The following is a 12,992-nucleotide window of genomic DNA, read 5'->3' on the forward strand; positions in this document are numbered from 1 at the left end:
CTGTAGATGTACTATATCATTTGTTCTTGCTCAATTGTACTTCCGTGAAATTCAGCAAATTTCCCATCTCACCAGCAAACGGGTGGTGTTGCCTTATTCAGGGGTGTTGATATGTTATTGATAAATCTAACAAACAAACATTAACAACGCGTCCTTATCTTTATCTCTCCCACCACTATGGCGCGTCACGATCGCGCCAATTCTACTTCATCATCTTCCTCTTCTGAGTCATCTGCGGGATCTTCGACATCGGAAGGGAGTACCCTCCCAAGCACACCACTGCCTCGGATGTCCGGGAAACGTGGAAGAGACGCGTCTGATAAGAATGGACTTAAGTCCAAAAAGACCAGGTGAGTCATTCAAAGATATCGGTTGTCCCAAACAGAGCTTACCTATAGGATGCATAGCCCAGTTAGAACCGAAAAGAAGGCTGAAAAAACACAACGGTGAGGTTTTTCAATTTTACGCGATCTAATATTGATCTTGATGAGAGTATAGGAGATCACGCACTAAAGTCCTTACGCCGCGGGAGCAGTGCATCCACGTTGCACGTTGGATCCCACGCGGACTTGATATGTTCTGCGATCTCAAGCAGGCGATCCAGGTAAGTCTACTTTTGGAGCAAGAAGAAGCTGCCGAGGCCGAGGACGGAGATGAAACGGAAGAAGAACACATCAAGGCTGCCCGCAGGAAGATTCTGGACACCTGGTATGTCCAATTGACTGCATATATGCGCACTCTGACCGCATATATGCGCACTCTAACTACATATATCTATGCTAACATAATTTTCAGTGACAATATCACTCGTGCACGGTACAAGCGGACGTTCGAATACGTCATGGAACACGCCCCTTATCTTGGGACTCTGATCGGTAGGAGGAAAAAACGCGAGGAGCTCGCGCAACTCATTGGCGAGGTACGCATGTTTTTTTTACATCAATTGCAACTAACTATGTATTTACAGATGCAAAACATGATAAATCATACGCGCTCGGAGGATGCAAGTCGCCTCAAGTCCCGCATGGGCTCATACGCCGCTCCAAACCCTGACAAAGAACTCATCCGTCCTCCGATCACTGACGACAGCAAGAGCCGTGCTCAAATGGGTTTTAATCACACCCAGCTGGGCAAATTGCTTTGTCCAGTCAAGTATCTGGTCGACTACATCCAGGATCCGCATGGGTATGTTTACTTTTCTCAGGTTATCTGTACTAACAGTAATATCTACAGGATGAAGAACAAGTTCGATAGCGCGTCATTAAAGGTGACCGCTGCCTTATGGCCCGCCTTTCTCTATCCAGGCAACACTGCGGGCGAAGATTTTGACCCGGAAGACATTATTGAAGGGCTTTTTCGCGGATATCTTTTGGAGCGGGTAGGTTTTGTTTTTATTATATTGGGCTACTCTAATACATACAGGTTACTAAACATATCTTCACCTCTCCGTCATCTGCACTCAAGGCTGGCATCTCTAGCGGAACTCGCGCTTGCAATGCGAAGCTCCATGGGATGAAAGAAGTGGGGGCCGAGCATATCGCATATGCCGCGGTTCAGGTAAGTTTTTCGTTTGATGCACCCTTGACTTACTCAGTCTGTATTTTACAGGCTCGCTTTGCTATTAGCTCGCTTGAGAAATGGAAAGACCATGACGGCCTTTTCTATTATACTGACTTTTATACCAGGATAGTAAATCTTATTCGGGGGAGGAAGGACGAGGGGTGGGTCAACTCCCTGCTAGGACATTATAATGAGTAAGTGATTCTCTACACTATTATCTTATCTAACACGTTCGTGGATCTAGAAAATTGTTTGGCAATGAAAACGGTGCCAAACCCTGTGATTCTGCGAATGCCGAGTGTTCCGAGGACGACGATATGATCGCCATGGAACGGCAACTTGCCGCGCGGGCTGCACGGGCTTCAAGATCCTCAGAGACGGTATCTGCACAGTCTTCGGCACTCGACAGGCAACAAGAGTCGCGTCACAAGTCCTTACCTCCCCCTGATAGATCGCCCACTCCAGATCCTCCAATAGCCCAAGCACTGGCTAATCCTCGCGAGGACAAGCAACCCTCACCACTGCCTCCCTCGTCTCCTCAACAGTTGGTGCGTTCCCCTACCCCCGATCCTCCTGTCGACTCGCGCAAGGCGCAAGAAGTCTTACCTGCACGCCCCCCTACTCCCAATCCTCCTGATAACTCACACAAGCGCAAGCAAGTCTCCGCATCAGCCCTTTTCGATGATAACAGCCCTCTTACTGAAGAAGATGAAGAGATCACTCGACCTACTAAGCGCAAACGAAAGAATGCTGCTGTTCCACCGAAGAAGACTCCAAAACGCAAGGCAAAGAAATAGTTATTCAAGGTGAGTCACAACTGTCTCGTAGTCTGTTCAATACTTATAACCTTCACTCGATCGTATTAGGATTCACTCTACCACATCATTTTTACCGTCTCCTTTCGCATTTGCATCACCCGGCTCATCTGCCCATGTACTACTCTGACGAACTCTACAGTACTCTTCTGCTCTCGTGCTCTCATGGACCCGCATGTCTCGTTTTTTTCATTGCAGTCTTCAATGACATCACTCATATGCTTTTTTTGCTATATCGTGTCCAGGCGATCGGTACGCAGTTACCACTATGACATTAGATTATATTCTACCATACCACATGTATTAGTATAGCTCAATGATAGGTGGTTATTATGGGATATCACTGTGATCTGATGTTATAACTAAATATAAGATGATGCAATCATACAGCACTCTGGAACATGGCGGCGAGTATATCACGCGGTCTGGAATGTGGCTGTGACCATATCACAAAAAATCGATTCGGTATATTCGTATGTATTTTAGGCTCTATTATAGATATTAGTCACAGTCGTTACAGTGTGTTACAGTGGCTACACGTGTATATATGTCTATATATACCTTGGGGAGTTTTGCTGATGGCTCAGAGAGTGATTGCATTTGGATTGCACACTAATTCACTTCGGACCTTTTTTGGACGTACTAGTACGGCCCAGGCCCCAGAGCAGGTTCTTGAATTGTAATACCGTAGTACTCCACTATCACTCCTGACGCACTGCTCTCATGACATTGGCGGAAAACGACGGTTCTCCCCCGTGTATGCTAAAGGGAAAAGGAAAGGCCAGGCATCCTGAACCTTCAGAACAAACACCCCTGCTACTACACCACAGTGACGTTGCTCCCAGTCAACCACGTGTTACTGACGACGAAGATGTTGACATTGAAAGCAGCTCAGACGCTCGGCAAAGGCTTTGGTCCAAGCTTACATTTGTTTTCCTGTCATCTCTGGCTTTCTGCATCGTAATATTTCTGCTGCTTGCTCTGGTGGCATACTCCTATGCTGCCAGGTTGTCGGACGTGTCCCCAGAAGACGTCTTAGAGAATGCGCTGGTGATACAAGGGCCGTACCAGGTGAACGTACTCAACTTCACAGCAGACGGCGGGACATGGATACGAGTGCGAGGAAGAGTCGGAATCGATGCAGGATCAATCATGGGAGTCGATACGGATAATGACGAGGGAACATTCTACGACTTGTGGAAGTCATTCGGTCGCTGGAGCGTCAAGCGTCTGGATAGAGTTACAGTGGATGTTTCTACCGCTCAAATCTTCTCTCAGCGACATGCACTCTTAGCCACGATCGATTCCCCACCATTTGAACTTCCTCTCACCGTGAATCCCCCGTATGGTGATTCGTGGTTATCCCCTTTGTCTTTAACTCTTTTTGTCGTCCCCACCCGCAACGCGTCCGATATGAACCAATTCGTACATGATTCCTGGCATTCCGGTGCTGCGTCTGTACATGCTTCTATTCCTAGCGTGGTCGTCTCAGGGGGCTCAACGAACAAAGGCGGTTGGAGGCGAATGCTCAGGCTCCAGAGATTAAATATACAAACTCAGCTGTCCATGAAGCGTGAGTCTTTATATTATCTATTAATTGGTTGAGATTGTTACAGCAATACCAACAGTTCCGCCGATCCCTGGCTTGCCCACCCCAGGCGAGGACGTACCACTACCATCCGTTTCGCAGCTGATCACGTTGCAGTCTTTCGGCGTGGAGTCTGAAGCTAAAGACGTGACTGTGCATGCCCTTGCGACTGTCATCAATCCCGTGCCATCCATAATGAATCTAACTGCACCCTCACTTCCATTCATCATTTCGCTCCCGGGCGAAAATCATTCATCAGTACCAGTTGCATCGGTCCACACCGACCCATTCACGCTGACCCACCCCAACATCACGCTCGCTATCTCCGGCAGCGTTATCCCCCTGCCACCTCACCCTTCTGCATCCATCTCCGCTTTCATAAGTAGATACCTCTCCCTCGAACCTAATCCCGTATTTGTCGCATGTCCACTATTCCCATCTTTCGCGGTGGAGATGGAATTTCCGCCCCCCAATTCCAAACCACAAATACTCCGCAATGTAACAATTCATGACATGAAGATCAAACCCAACTCTGCAGGCAACGGTTTTCTTGCTAGTGGTACGGTGTTCGGTCGCATAGTGCTTCCTAAAGGAATGGACCTTACACTGGATGTTACCCGGCTATTTCCTGATGTTCTGGTCTTCGATGGGGAAGTCCATGATTCGCCTTCTCTTCTTTTGCCCCAACATAAAGAGGAAGAAGAATTACCGAATCCACTTCCAGAACGCGCGTTTGGTCATATACAACCTGAAGATTGGCTGGAAGCGACAAGTATTCAAGTCGACGCTGAAGGAGAAGGCTCCATATTCGCAGTCACCGCAGATATGGTCGATGTACCGTTGGAGGTGCTTCCTGGTCGGCAGAAACAATTCAGCAATTTCATCAGCAAGGTCTGTGTAGTATTAATTTTTTGCGCAACCTTGTTCACGTAGAATTGGTTGCAGGTTGTGTTCGGCTCCCATGGCGCATTGGCTGGCTTGCAGGGAACTACTGATGTCGGGGTACACATCCTTGGGTTACCGTTCCGTGATCATGAAGACACAACTACTGGAATGGATCTTTTGGGTTTGCCCTTCCAGGGGAGCGTGCGCATTGCAATGAAAGATTTGCTGGTACACCGGCTCACTTGAGCTTCTCTCCATGAAGAACTGTATGTAATTTATTTGGTTTTTTTTTTATCGTCAAACATCTGTTTGCTAAGCTACTTTAAGCCCATTCCAACGCACTGTTGCGTAGATTACCACCTCACTTCACCATTCGCAGCTTCGCACATATATCTTCTGCTTCACTACTATGAACATTGGACTGGAATGTACTTGTATCCGCGGGCTAGTGATAGATAGGGCACACGATCGAACTCTGGGAATCGTAGAACGATCCAATAATAATATTGTTTTGCCATTCAAGACGGGAGTGTTTCGGGACTTCCTCCCCAATGTTTTACGGGTAGACATACCCTGTTGGCATGGAACCGCTTGTCCGTAATAGCGCATTGGGTGAGATCCTACTCATGAGCCCTCTCACATTGGACCAGTCTTGTATACGTCATCAAGATGTTCGTCATCCAAGGACAGAGAGCCAGAAAGTACAACTGTACAACTTCGTACAAATCGTCAATGACCCCAAATGCAAATAACTTTGCATGTCGTTCTTCAACAACATCGAGAGTACGTGACTGTCATCGAAGAAACACCACCTTCTCCTGCGCGCTTGAAGCGATCCAGGCAGCTTCATGAATGATACCCAACCCAACACGCTCCATCAAACCCTCATTCTGACTCACCGCCATCACATATAACATGCATCCACCATAGAACTTTCCAAGACTTTCTTCATCGTACACGCCAGGAGACGCACTAGTACGGGAAAGGACGATAAACTCGAGAGAAGCGGGTGGAGCAGGGTCTAATGGCAGGATGACACTGCCAACCCAAGTGGAAGGGGAAGGTGCACTGGAGAGAATATTGAAGAGATCGTGGTAGAGCCGTGCACTTGATTCACCTCGCTTTATAATTTTAAAGCGGCTGGACGTCGTGCGGAAAATGAGGGTGCCTGGCTCCAGCGGTCGATGAATATCTAGAGCTAGGTGTGATGGGTCTAGGTTCCCTTGCGGGGAATGATATGGGTTCATTGCTTCCTGTGGAATGGGAAGTACATAGGCCCGGTGGGTGCGCCGAACATCAAGCTGCACTGTATCACTATCATGGTCCACGAGGTACCAAGAATCAATAAGCGTTTCCGTCACTCTTGGCCCGTTAGAATGAGTGTCTATCCAGGCATACACACCTCCCCCCTGGTAGCGAACAGCGCCACGCCACGCAGCCCATGCCCAAGAAGGCCACTGTGAGCTGCCTTCGTCGGTCAGAGAACGACGAGCCTGAGGCATGTGTGGATCATGTTGCCAGAGAAGCGCGTGCTCCAGGTCCATCAACGTCATTCCGAAGCGAAAGGCTTTGGCGGGGTCACCCCCACCAAGCTTGAAACTTTTTGCCAAGGCATTCGTTATTGCAGTGATAGCATCAACAATGTCTGACTCCACAGTGAGGTTGCGTCGCGTATACAGCTCAATGGCAGACATATAACTCGTGAGATAGACGTCCATGGGCGATTTTCGAGGGAATGCGATGTTTCCTGCACCGCTATACCGTAAAGGTTGGGTGGACGATGCGAGGCGCATGCTTTCAGCAACGAGGTCTTCGCAGAAGATATCGCGTCTACACTCGAAGTAGACTTGCTGCCCGGTGAAATATATCCTTCGGCAGGAGAGCATAAGCTCTTGGTAGGTCCAACCACGCGTGCTCCATGCGGACAGAGTGAGTGCCTCGATAGGTACTGGCAAAGGTACAGAAAGATGAAGTCCTTGGACGACCTCGATGTGCTGCTGTGGCGTTCTAGTTCGTGGACGATATCCTGGAAGAGGGTCGCGAGCCGATGCGCCACCAGCAGCACATATCGTGAAATAAGATCCGCCGTAAATCAAGTCCATGGCATGTATTTGCTTGATCTTGTCCTTCAGATCATCTTGAATGATGCATAACGTGTCGATCCAGATGTAACGTTCACCAAGCTGTCGAACGAGCTGAATTGAATCTACGATGGTATCGGGGACATTTGCCATGTTCAACCCGCCAGGCGTGGACCGCTCTCCTATATTATCCTTCGTCGTCCAATACTCCGCTCCAATACCTCCCCACATGTAACTGAGGGCGACATAACGACAGGCAGGAGGTGCCGGAACCACGGCCATTGACACTACATCCACCATTCTCATAAACTCCGGCAACCTCCTGTCGTCGCCCAGCCACCAGGCACCTTCACATATGTCTCCATGTCCTTCCTCGCATAATCCGATCCACTTCTTCACCAGGCCGACATCCACAGTATCGTTCACTCTGCGACCATGAAGGTCGGCCGGTCTTTCAAACTTGAACGCGTCTTCTTCCATCAGTTGAATTTCTAGCGATAATCTGGAATGTGCTGCCATGAGAGCTGAATATATCTCCCGAGGGCGATCCGATGTGTGAATGCTGAGGCGGTGGCAAAGTTTTTTTGGTTCGGGTATGGGATTCCGAAGACAGCCGCAATCTAATGAGAACAGCCCACATTCAATCCCTGAGAGATCGAGATGAGGAAACTTGTCCAGGATCCATGTTCGACGGACGACCAAGGATACGAGGTGGCAGAATCCGCATTGGTCGGATTTTTTCAAGATGGATGAGAGTGAGCCGAGCGGAATCGCATTATCCCTTGGGATGTCATCAAGGAGAATCTGGTGTAGATCTAACTCTGCACAAATGGAACAGAGTGGTGCGTCTGGAGTGATGTCCATCTGTTCAACCTCTCCAATGAGTCTGCTGCGTTGGTAATAAGGACACTGAGTTCCTCACCTGAAGATCAGTTCGTGTTTGATCTTGCAGTAGGAGGGGGTCAGATTCAGAGGTCCCATTAGATGCGACATTCGTTTTGCGTTTGCGGACCAGTAGCCAAAAAACCAAGATACCAAGAGCGCCTCCTCCCAAACCCCCCGCGACGGCTAAACTATGTGCAGACACCAGACTGAGAGCCTGAAGACAACGGACAGAGGGGGTCAAGAGTGAATGTTGAATGGACTGTAAGCGCTGCATGGTTGCTCCCTGCCAGTACTAATTTCATTAGTACGGGTCGATAGAAAGGACAAAAGCAGTATACTCACTTGACTGAGGTGCTCCCTTGACGACGAGGAATTCACCACAGGAACGTTTGGTTTGACTCCTTGCAGTTACTGACGGTTACTAGTGACTTACTTGGAAGCTCTTGGAGTAAATGGGAGAAACTCAGAGAAAGGCTGTGTTTGCCATGCTGCATGCGGTGCCACTAGTGGCATAACGAGGCTCCTGGACCAACTCATTGGAGTCTGAAAAAGTCACCAAGACTCGAGAATCTTCGAAAACATTGATGACCTCAATTTCAAGTTCAATTTGCAGTACTTGCCACCTTGGTGAGGGTCGTGATCAGCTTCGCACAGCCGCTCCAGCCAGTGCAATGCGCCCATACTTGGCACCCATTGCGTGGAGCACTAAGGACAAAGTGCCACCTCAAATCCTATTGATCGTGAGGATTGGTCGTCGCTCCTCGAGAATGCAACTGTGCTTTCTAGGCTCGCGGAGTAGTCTAAACCTGACTCAAACCTGACTTGTGTGATACATAATTGGCGGAGTTTAAATTGTGGTTGCCCGCAACTCATCATGGTGAGCCGACCCCTATGATCATCATTATTCAACATTGCGCGATGGAATGTTATTTATCTATGCAGGTCCATGTTTGTTCGTCGTGTGTGTACTACGCCACACCTCAGCCAGTTATTTTCGAGTATGGCATCAACATCTGCAGTTCATTCACATCTTTCTGAACACGAGATTTGGTGGAGGGACCACTACAACTTTCTCAAAGAAAAAGGCTACATGCTACGGGGTCGCTACAGTCCGGACTGGGTGCCCTCGTGGGCGACCACCAACAAAGATCCCATTGATTGCGAGGATGGAATCAGGTCACCAGTATGTGATATGTGTCCTCGATGACAGCAACTTGACTCGATGACCTTGCGTCCTTCAGCACTATCGTCTGCTGGATGCACGGCGTACTCATGATGGCGCTCGCGTTTCACTGAAATCTATAATCGTACCCAGACACCCTTATGAGATAGAAATTGGTCGCTATTTCTGTAGCTCACCTCATAGTGAAGATTTAGCCAACCATTGCGTGCCAATTTACGACGTTCTGGAGGTGCCCACCAATAATGATATTGCGATATTGGTCATGCCGTTACTCCGAGATGCCACGGATCCTTTCTTCGACACGGTCGGAGAAGTTGTTGATTGCCTTCACCAGCTTTTTGAGGTAAGCTTTTGATTTACTGAGTCATGATAACTTCTTTCTTATTTTCGAAGGGGCTACGCTTTATGCACAGGCATCACGTCGCTCACCGGTGCGTATCCGAGTTGGTTGAGTGACTAGTCTCATGACCTGGACATAGCGATTGTATGCAGCTAAACATACTGATGGACGGTAGCATGTTCATAGATGCATGGCATCCAAGTGAACAATATATGTCGGCAGACCTCAAACGCCCAGCCAGGCATCGCACGCGCACGCAGTCGCCGCCACGATATTACTATATAGACTTTGGTATCTCTCGCAAATACGAGGCGTCGAACATCGACCCATTGGAAGATCCGATATTTGGTGGGGATAAAGACGTACCCGAGTTCAAGGAAGACAATTTTAAACCTCGGAACCCTTTCCCAACTGATGTTTGGTATCTTGGGCATGCCATCCAAGAAACCTTTCTCGATGTAAAGTGCAACCGTGACATCTCGTTTTTCATCCTCTGATTTGCACAAACAGCATTACACAGGCGTGGAATTCCTGAGCGGTCTGGTATCGGACATGATGCACTCAGATCCAACGCAACGTCCGAACATGGACGAAGTTTTTTCCCGATTCCAGACTCTACGTCAGGGCTTCAGCGACTGGAAATTACGTTCCCGGGTGGCTCATGATGAAGAGAGATCTGTTTTTCGTCTTCTAACACACTGGGCCCGTCGCATTCAGTACGTAGTACGCAGAATTCCCGCAACGCATACCTCGCTGTCATAGAACAGAATTTTTTGTAATCAGTCTTCTGCATGAGTTTTCTGCTCTGAAGACCTCGAATTTATAGAGTGAGGTGTCACGCTGACTTCACCCCAAAACATCGACTACACAACGTCAGATGCAATCGTCCATTAAGGCGTTTGCTGAAGCACTAACGTTCCCACTAGACTTAAAATGTTACGCACGTTAAAATAAATAAAAGCTCGCCCGACTCAGGGTGGTGCGCAGAATTCAATAGCTGTAGTCCACACCATGAATTCAGAGACTAGACAACGGTGCATCACTCACATAGGCCATCAGAGAACCGGTCAGTCCTTGATATGGTGGCCGTGGGAACTATAGGACACTACAATTCTGCTCCCGCTAACTATGGGTATATATACTGCGAAAAATTTGAGTTATCGGTACATAGCCATGGATGTCTGAAAATCTAGATTACCATAAGGAATTCGCGACCTTGTCGCGACATTGCACCATCACGACCGACAACGTACAATAGCTTAATTATGTCCCACTTGTGGAAGAATATCATACTCCCATATATATGTTTTGAACTACAAGTTTATTCAAGGCTTTATCGTGGGAAGTGCCTTTAGTGCTTGTCATCCAATCTAGAATCATATGGGAGTTCCCGACAAGGTTATGACTTTGCATCATCGCGGCCGGCAAGGCATGATAGCGTAATTAGATCCTACTCGTTGAGCATCCCCGTATTCCCGCATTTATTTCGGATTTACAAGGCTATATATTGGGGTTCAAATATTGTGTCAATTACAATGATATGCACTTATTATTTCGACTCATCAGGTCTCCGAGTCTCGAGGCCAAGCGCACAGCGTGCAGATATCTCGCGAGCCGCGGCACTGTTGGCGTTTGCTACTGGTAATACAATTGGATGAAATAGTATGGTACATTTGATACGACGGCGGCAACCTGATATCACATTGAGATCAGCTCGCAGGTCAAACAATGGCGGGCAGGGATTCGACGCTCGCATGCCATGGCTTAATTAGCATAGAATGCCCATAGGTGTACATAGTATTGTAAATGTAAAGGAGTTTTTTAAAGGGCGTTATAAACATCGACAAGCCACAGGTGCGTGCTAAGTTGTGGAGAAGGTTTGCTATAATCAAAGTTCATGTTACACCTTGTTTCAACACTTGAAGACGGTGAAAGGTTGATACAATACAGTGGATGCAATTGGAGAACAAGAAGAAACAGATATGCGCGACAGATAAGAGGAACAAAGACAAAGCGAGTCTATGGTTGATAGATGGACCTCGCGACCTGCAACATGAAAGTTGAGTAAGAGTTTCAACTGAACAGCACGGCGACTCACGTTCTCAAGCAGCATAGTGACTTCGGATGCGACACGAATGAACTCTTGTTCCAGAACTCGTACTTCAAATTGCGGAGCAACTCAATGAAGGTAACCAGAGCACCCTAGGGGTGAGGACGATGGTACAATGAAGCGTTCCACAAGGACTCAAGTCATCACTTCACGGAAGCGATCATCCTTCACCTCCACAAAGAGCTGAAGAAGTAAAGAGCTGAACCAATGGGTATGGGCGTTGGGATATCGCAGATGGAGAACCATGGAGCTCAAGAGGTAGGGGGTTGTCCTACACATTACGTCAATTTGTGAATCGAGTCGAATTTGATATTGCGTAGATGGGGGTCAGAAAGGATGATAGACATGGGGAATGCGCTGAGGATGATATTGCGAAGCTGGATGCAGCGCGGAGGGATGACATCGCAGAGACTAAAGTACTAGTATTTGCTAAGGAACTCCGGGAAATCATGAAGGACGAAGAGGAATCGGAGGGAGCCGCGATACAGATCACGAGATGCGAGTTGGAGATCAGCTTCTTTCAAGAATGGAGCCAGAAACTTAAAGAGGGAGAGAAGGAGCTTGTGGGGCGCGAACCAGCCCCGACAGAATTAGTAGGTCAAAAAAGATCCTTGAAATAGACGTTCATATCTCACCTTGCGGTTTTCGGATAGCAGCAGTTTCGGCATGACTCGGAAGAGTCGGTGCGAAACAAGACAACCAGGAGAACGCGAACCCAGGGAAGTACTAGTAGGTGGGCTGCAAAGAACTGAATGTGTCGCTGCGGGATTGTCAGCGACAACCAAAATGAGATACTGGAAAATATGATTTACCTGATGGCGATCATTGGGCAGTCACACAGTGCTGACTGAATTGATCTCCAAGATTTGTGCTAACATAAGCAATACTCCGTGGGAACAAGTACAAGGTCCATTTCAGCCCCTATAACGTTCCAGACACATGGTGCTCCATTCATTGAAGCCCTTTTCATCACGTGTGTCGTTATCGTCCTTCTCAGTACCGCTATAAACATATTTCGCAATCTGCATCGTACCGTCTTTTACCATGCATAGTAAGTAGTGTTTTGTGGTATAACGCGTCATGTGGTGAATATGTATTTGTACTTGTACCTCATGTTTCATGGTTCGTATTTTTCTTCAGTGCACTTGTAGTTGTAATTCTGATGAATAGCCGCATCTGCGTCCATCGGTGTTGGATGGCGTCCGTGCCGGGCTCCTGAGGTCATCGCAGTGCGCCCGACTCGGATGCTCGAAATGGGTCTGGAGTTTGAGGCGGAGTACTAGTGGTCTGGATCCGTTCCAAGCCGAGAATACTCAGAGCCACGCTGAGCCGAGATTGCAGAGCCATACCAAGGAGATAATGCACAGAGCCACAATTGACGATTACGCCCAAATGACCGCGATGGGCGATGTGCCTATCGATAGTGCGGATCGAACAGAAATACTTCCGAAGACTGATGGAAGGGATGCGATGATGTGACTCCGAAGCCTTCTTGCCTTCTTGGGAGTGAAGCATTAGTTTGTTCAGGGGTTGCAGATAGTCCGA

General features: G+C 48.1%; 5 protein-coding genes across 5 annotated transcripts; 4 read left to right on the forward strand and 1 right to left on the reverse strand.

Moving 5' to 3' along the window:
• Positions 1–177: 177 nt before the first annotated feature.
• Positions 178–2,357, forward strand: DEU56DRAFT_756389 (uncharacterized protein; the record flags this gene model as incomplete). The annotated part of the gene is made up of 9 exons (XM_041350038.1): positions 178–350; positions 408–446; positions 499–708; positions 796–919; positions 968–1,185; positions 1,234–1,378; positions 1,423–1,557; positions 1,609–1,754; positions 1,805–2,357. 9 exons carry the CDS (start codon positions 178–180, stop codon positions 2,355–2,357), a joined length of 1,743 nt encoding a protein of 580 aa, XP_041208043.1.
• Positions 2,358–3,134: 777 nt separating this feature from the next.
• On the forward strand, positions 3,135–5,094 carry DEU56DRAFT_871544 (uncharacterized protein; the record flags this gene model as incomplete). Its single annotated transcript, XM_041355707.1, has 3 exons — positions 3,135–3,948; positions 4,004–4,854; positions 4,909–5,094. The coding sequence occupies 3 exons, from the start codon at positions 3,135–3,137 to the stop codon at positions 5,092–5,094; spliced, it is 1,851 nt and encodes a 616-aa protein (XP_041208044.1).
• Positions 5,095–5,550: 456 nt separating this feature from the next.
• DEU56DRAFT_362783 (heterokaryon incompatibility protein-domain-containing protein) lies at positions 5,551–7,898 on the reverse strand. Its single transcript, XM_041345864.1, has one exon. It carries the CDS (start codon positions 7,791–7,793, stop codon positions 5,643–5,645), a length of 2,151 nt encoding a protein of 716 aa, XP_041208045.1. The 5' UTR covers positions 7,794–7,898; the 3' UTR covers positions 5,551–5,642.
• A 916-nt stretch (positions 7,899–8,814) lies between these two features.
• DEU56DRAFT_871546 (uncharacterized protein) lies at positions 8,815–10,099 on the forward strand (the record flags this gene model as incomplete). The annotated part of the gene is made up of 5 exons (XM_041355708.1): positions 8,815–8,997; positions 9,056–9,340; positions 9,391–9,428; positions 9,477–9,795; positions 9,848–10,099. 5 exons carry the CDS (start codon positions 8,815–8,817, stop codon positions 10,097–10,099), a joined length of 1,077 nt encoding a protein of 358 aa, XP_041208046.1.
• A 1,555-nt stretch (positions 10,100–11,654) lies between these two features.
• On the forward strand, positions 11,655–12,926 carry DEU56DRAFT_756393 (uncharacterized protein; the record flags this gene model as incomplete). The annotated part of the gene is made up of 5 exons (XM_041350039.1): positions 11,655–11,705; positions 11,768–12,040; positions 12,101–12,130; positions 12,445–12,498; positions 12,618–12,926. The coding sequence occupies 5 exons, from the start codon at positions 11,655–11,657 to the stop codon at positions 12,924–12,926; spliced, it is 717 nt and encodes a 238-aa protein (XP_041208047.1).
• Positions 12,927–12,992: the final 66 nt, after the last annotated feature.

The sequence above is a fragment of the Suillus clintonianus genome (genome assembly GCF_016758775.1).
Source record: "Suillus clintonianus strain FC179 chromosome Unknown DEU56scaffold_39, whole genome shotgun sequence".
Lineage (NCBI taxonomy): Eukaryota > Fungi > Basidiomycota > Agaricomycetes > Boletales > Suillaceae > Suillus > Suillus clintonianus.

Excerpts from the sequence above, each read along its gene's own strand:
- DEU56DRAFT_362783 (XM_041345864.1), bottom strand. The coding sequence starts at position 7,793 with ATGGACATCACTCCAGACGCACCACTCTGTTCCATTTGTGCAGAGTTA.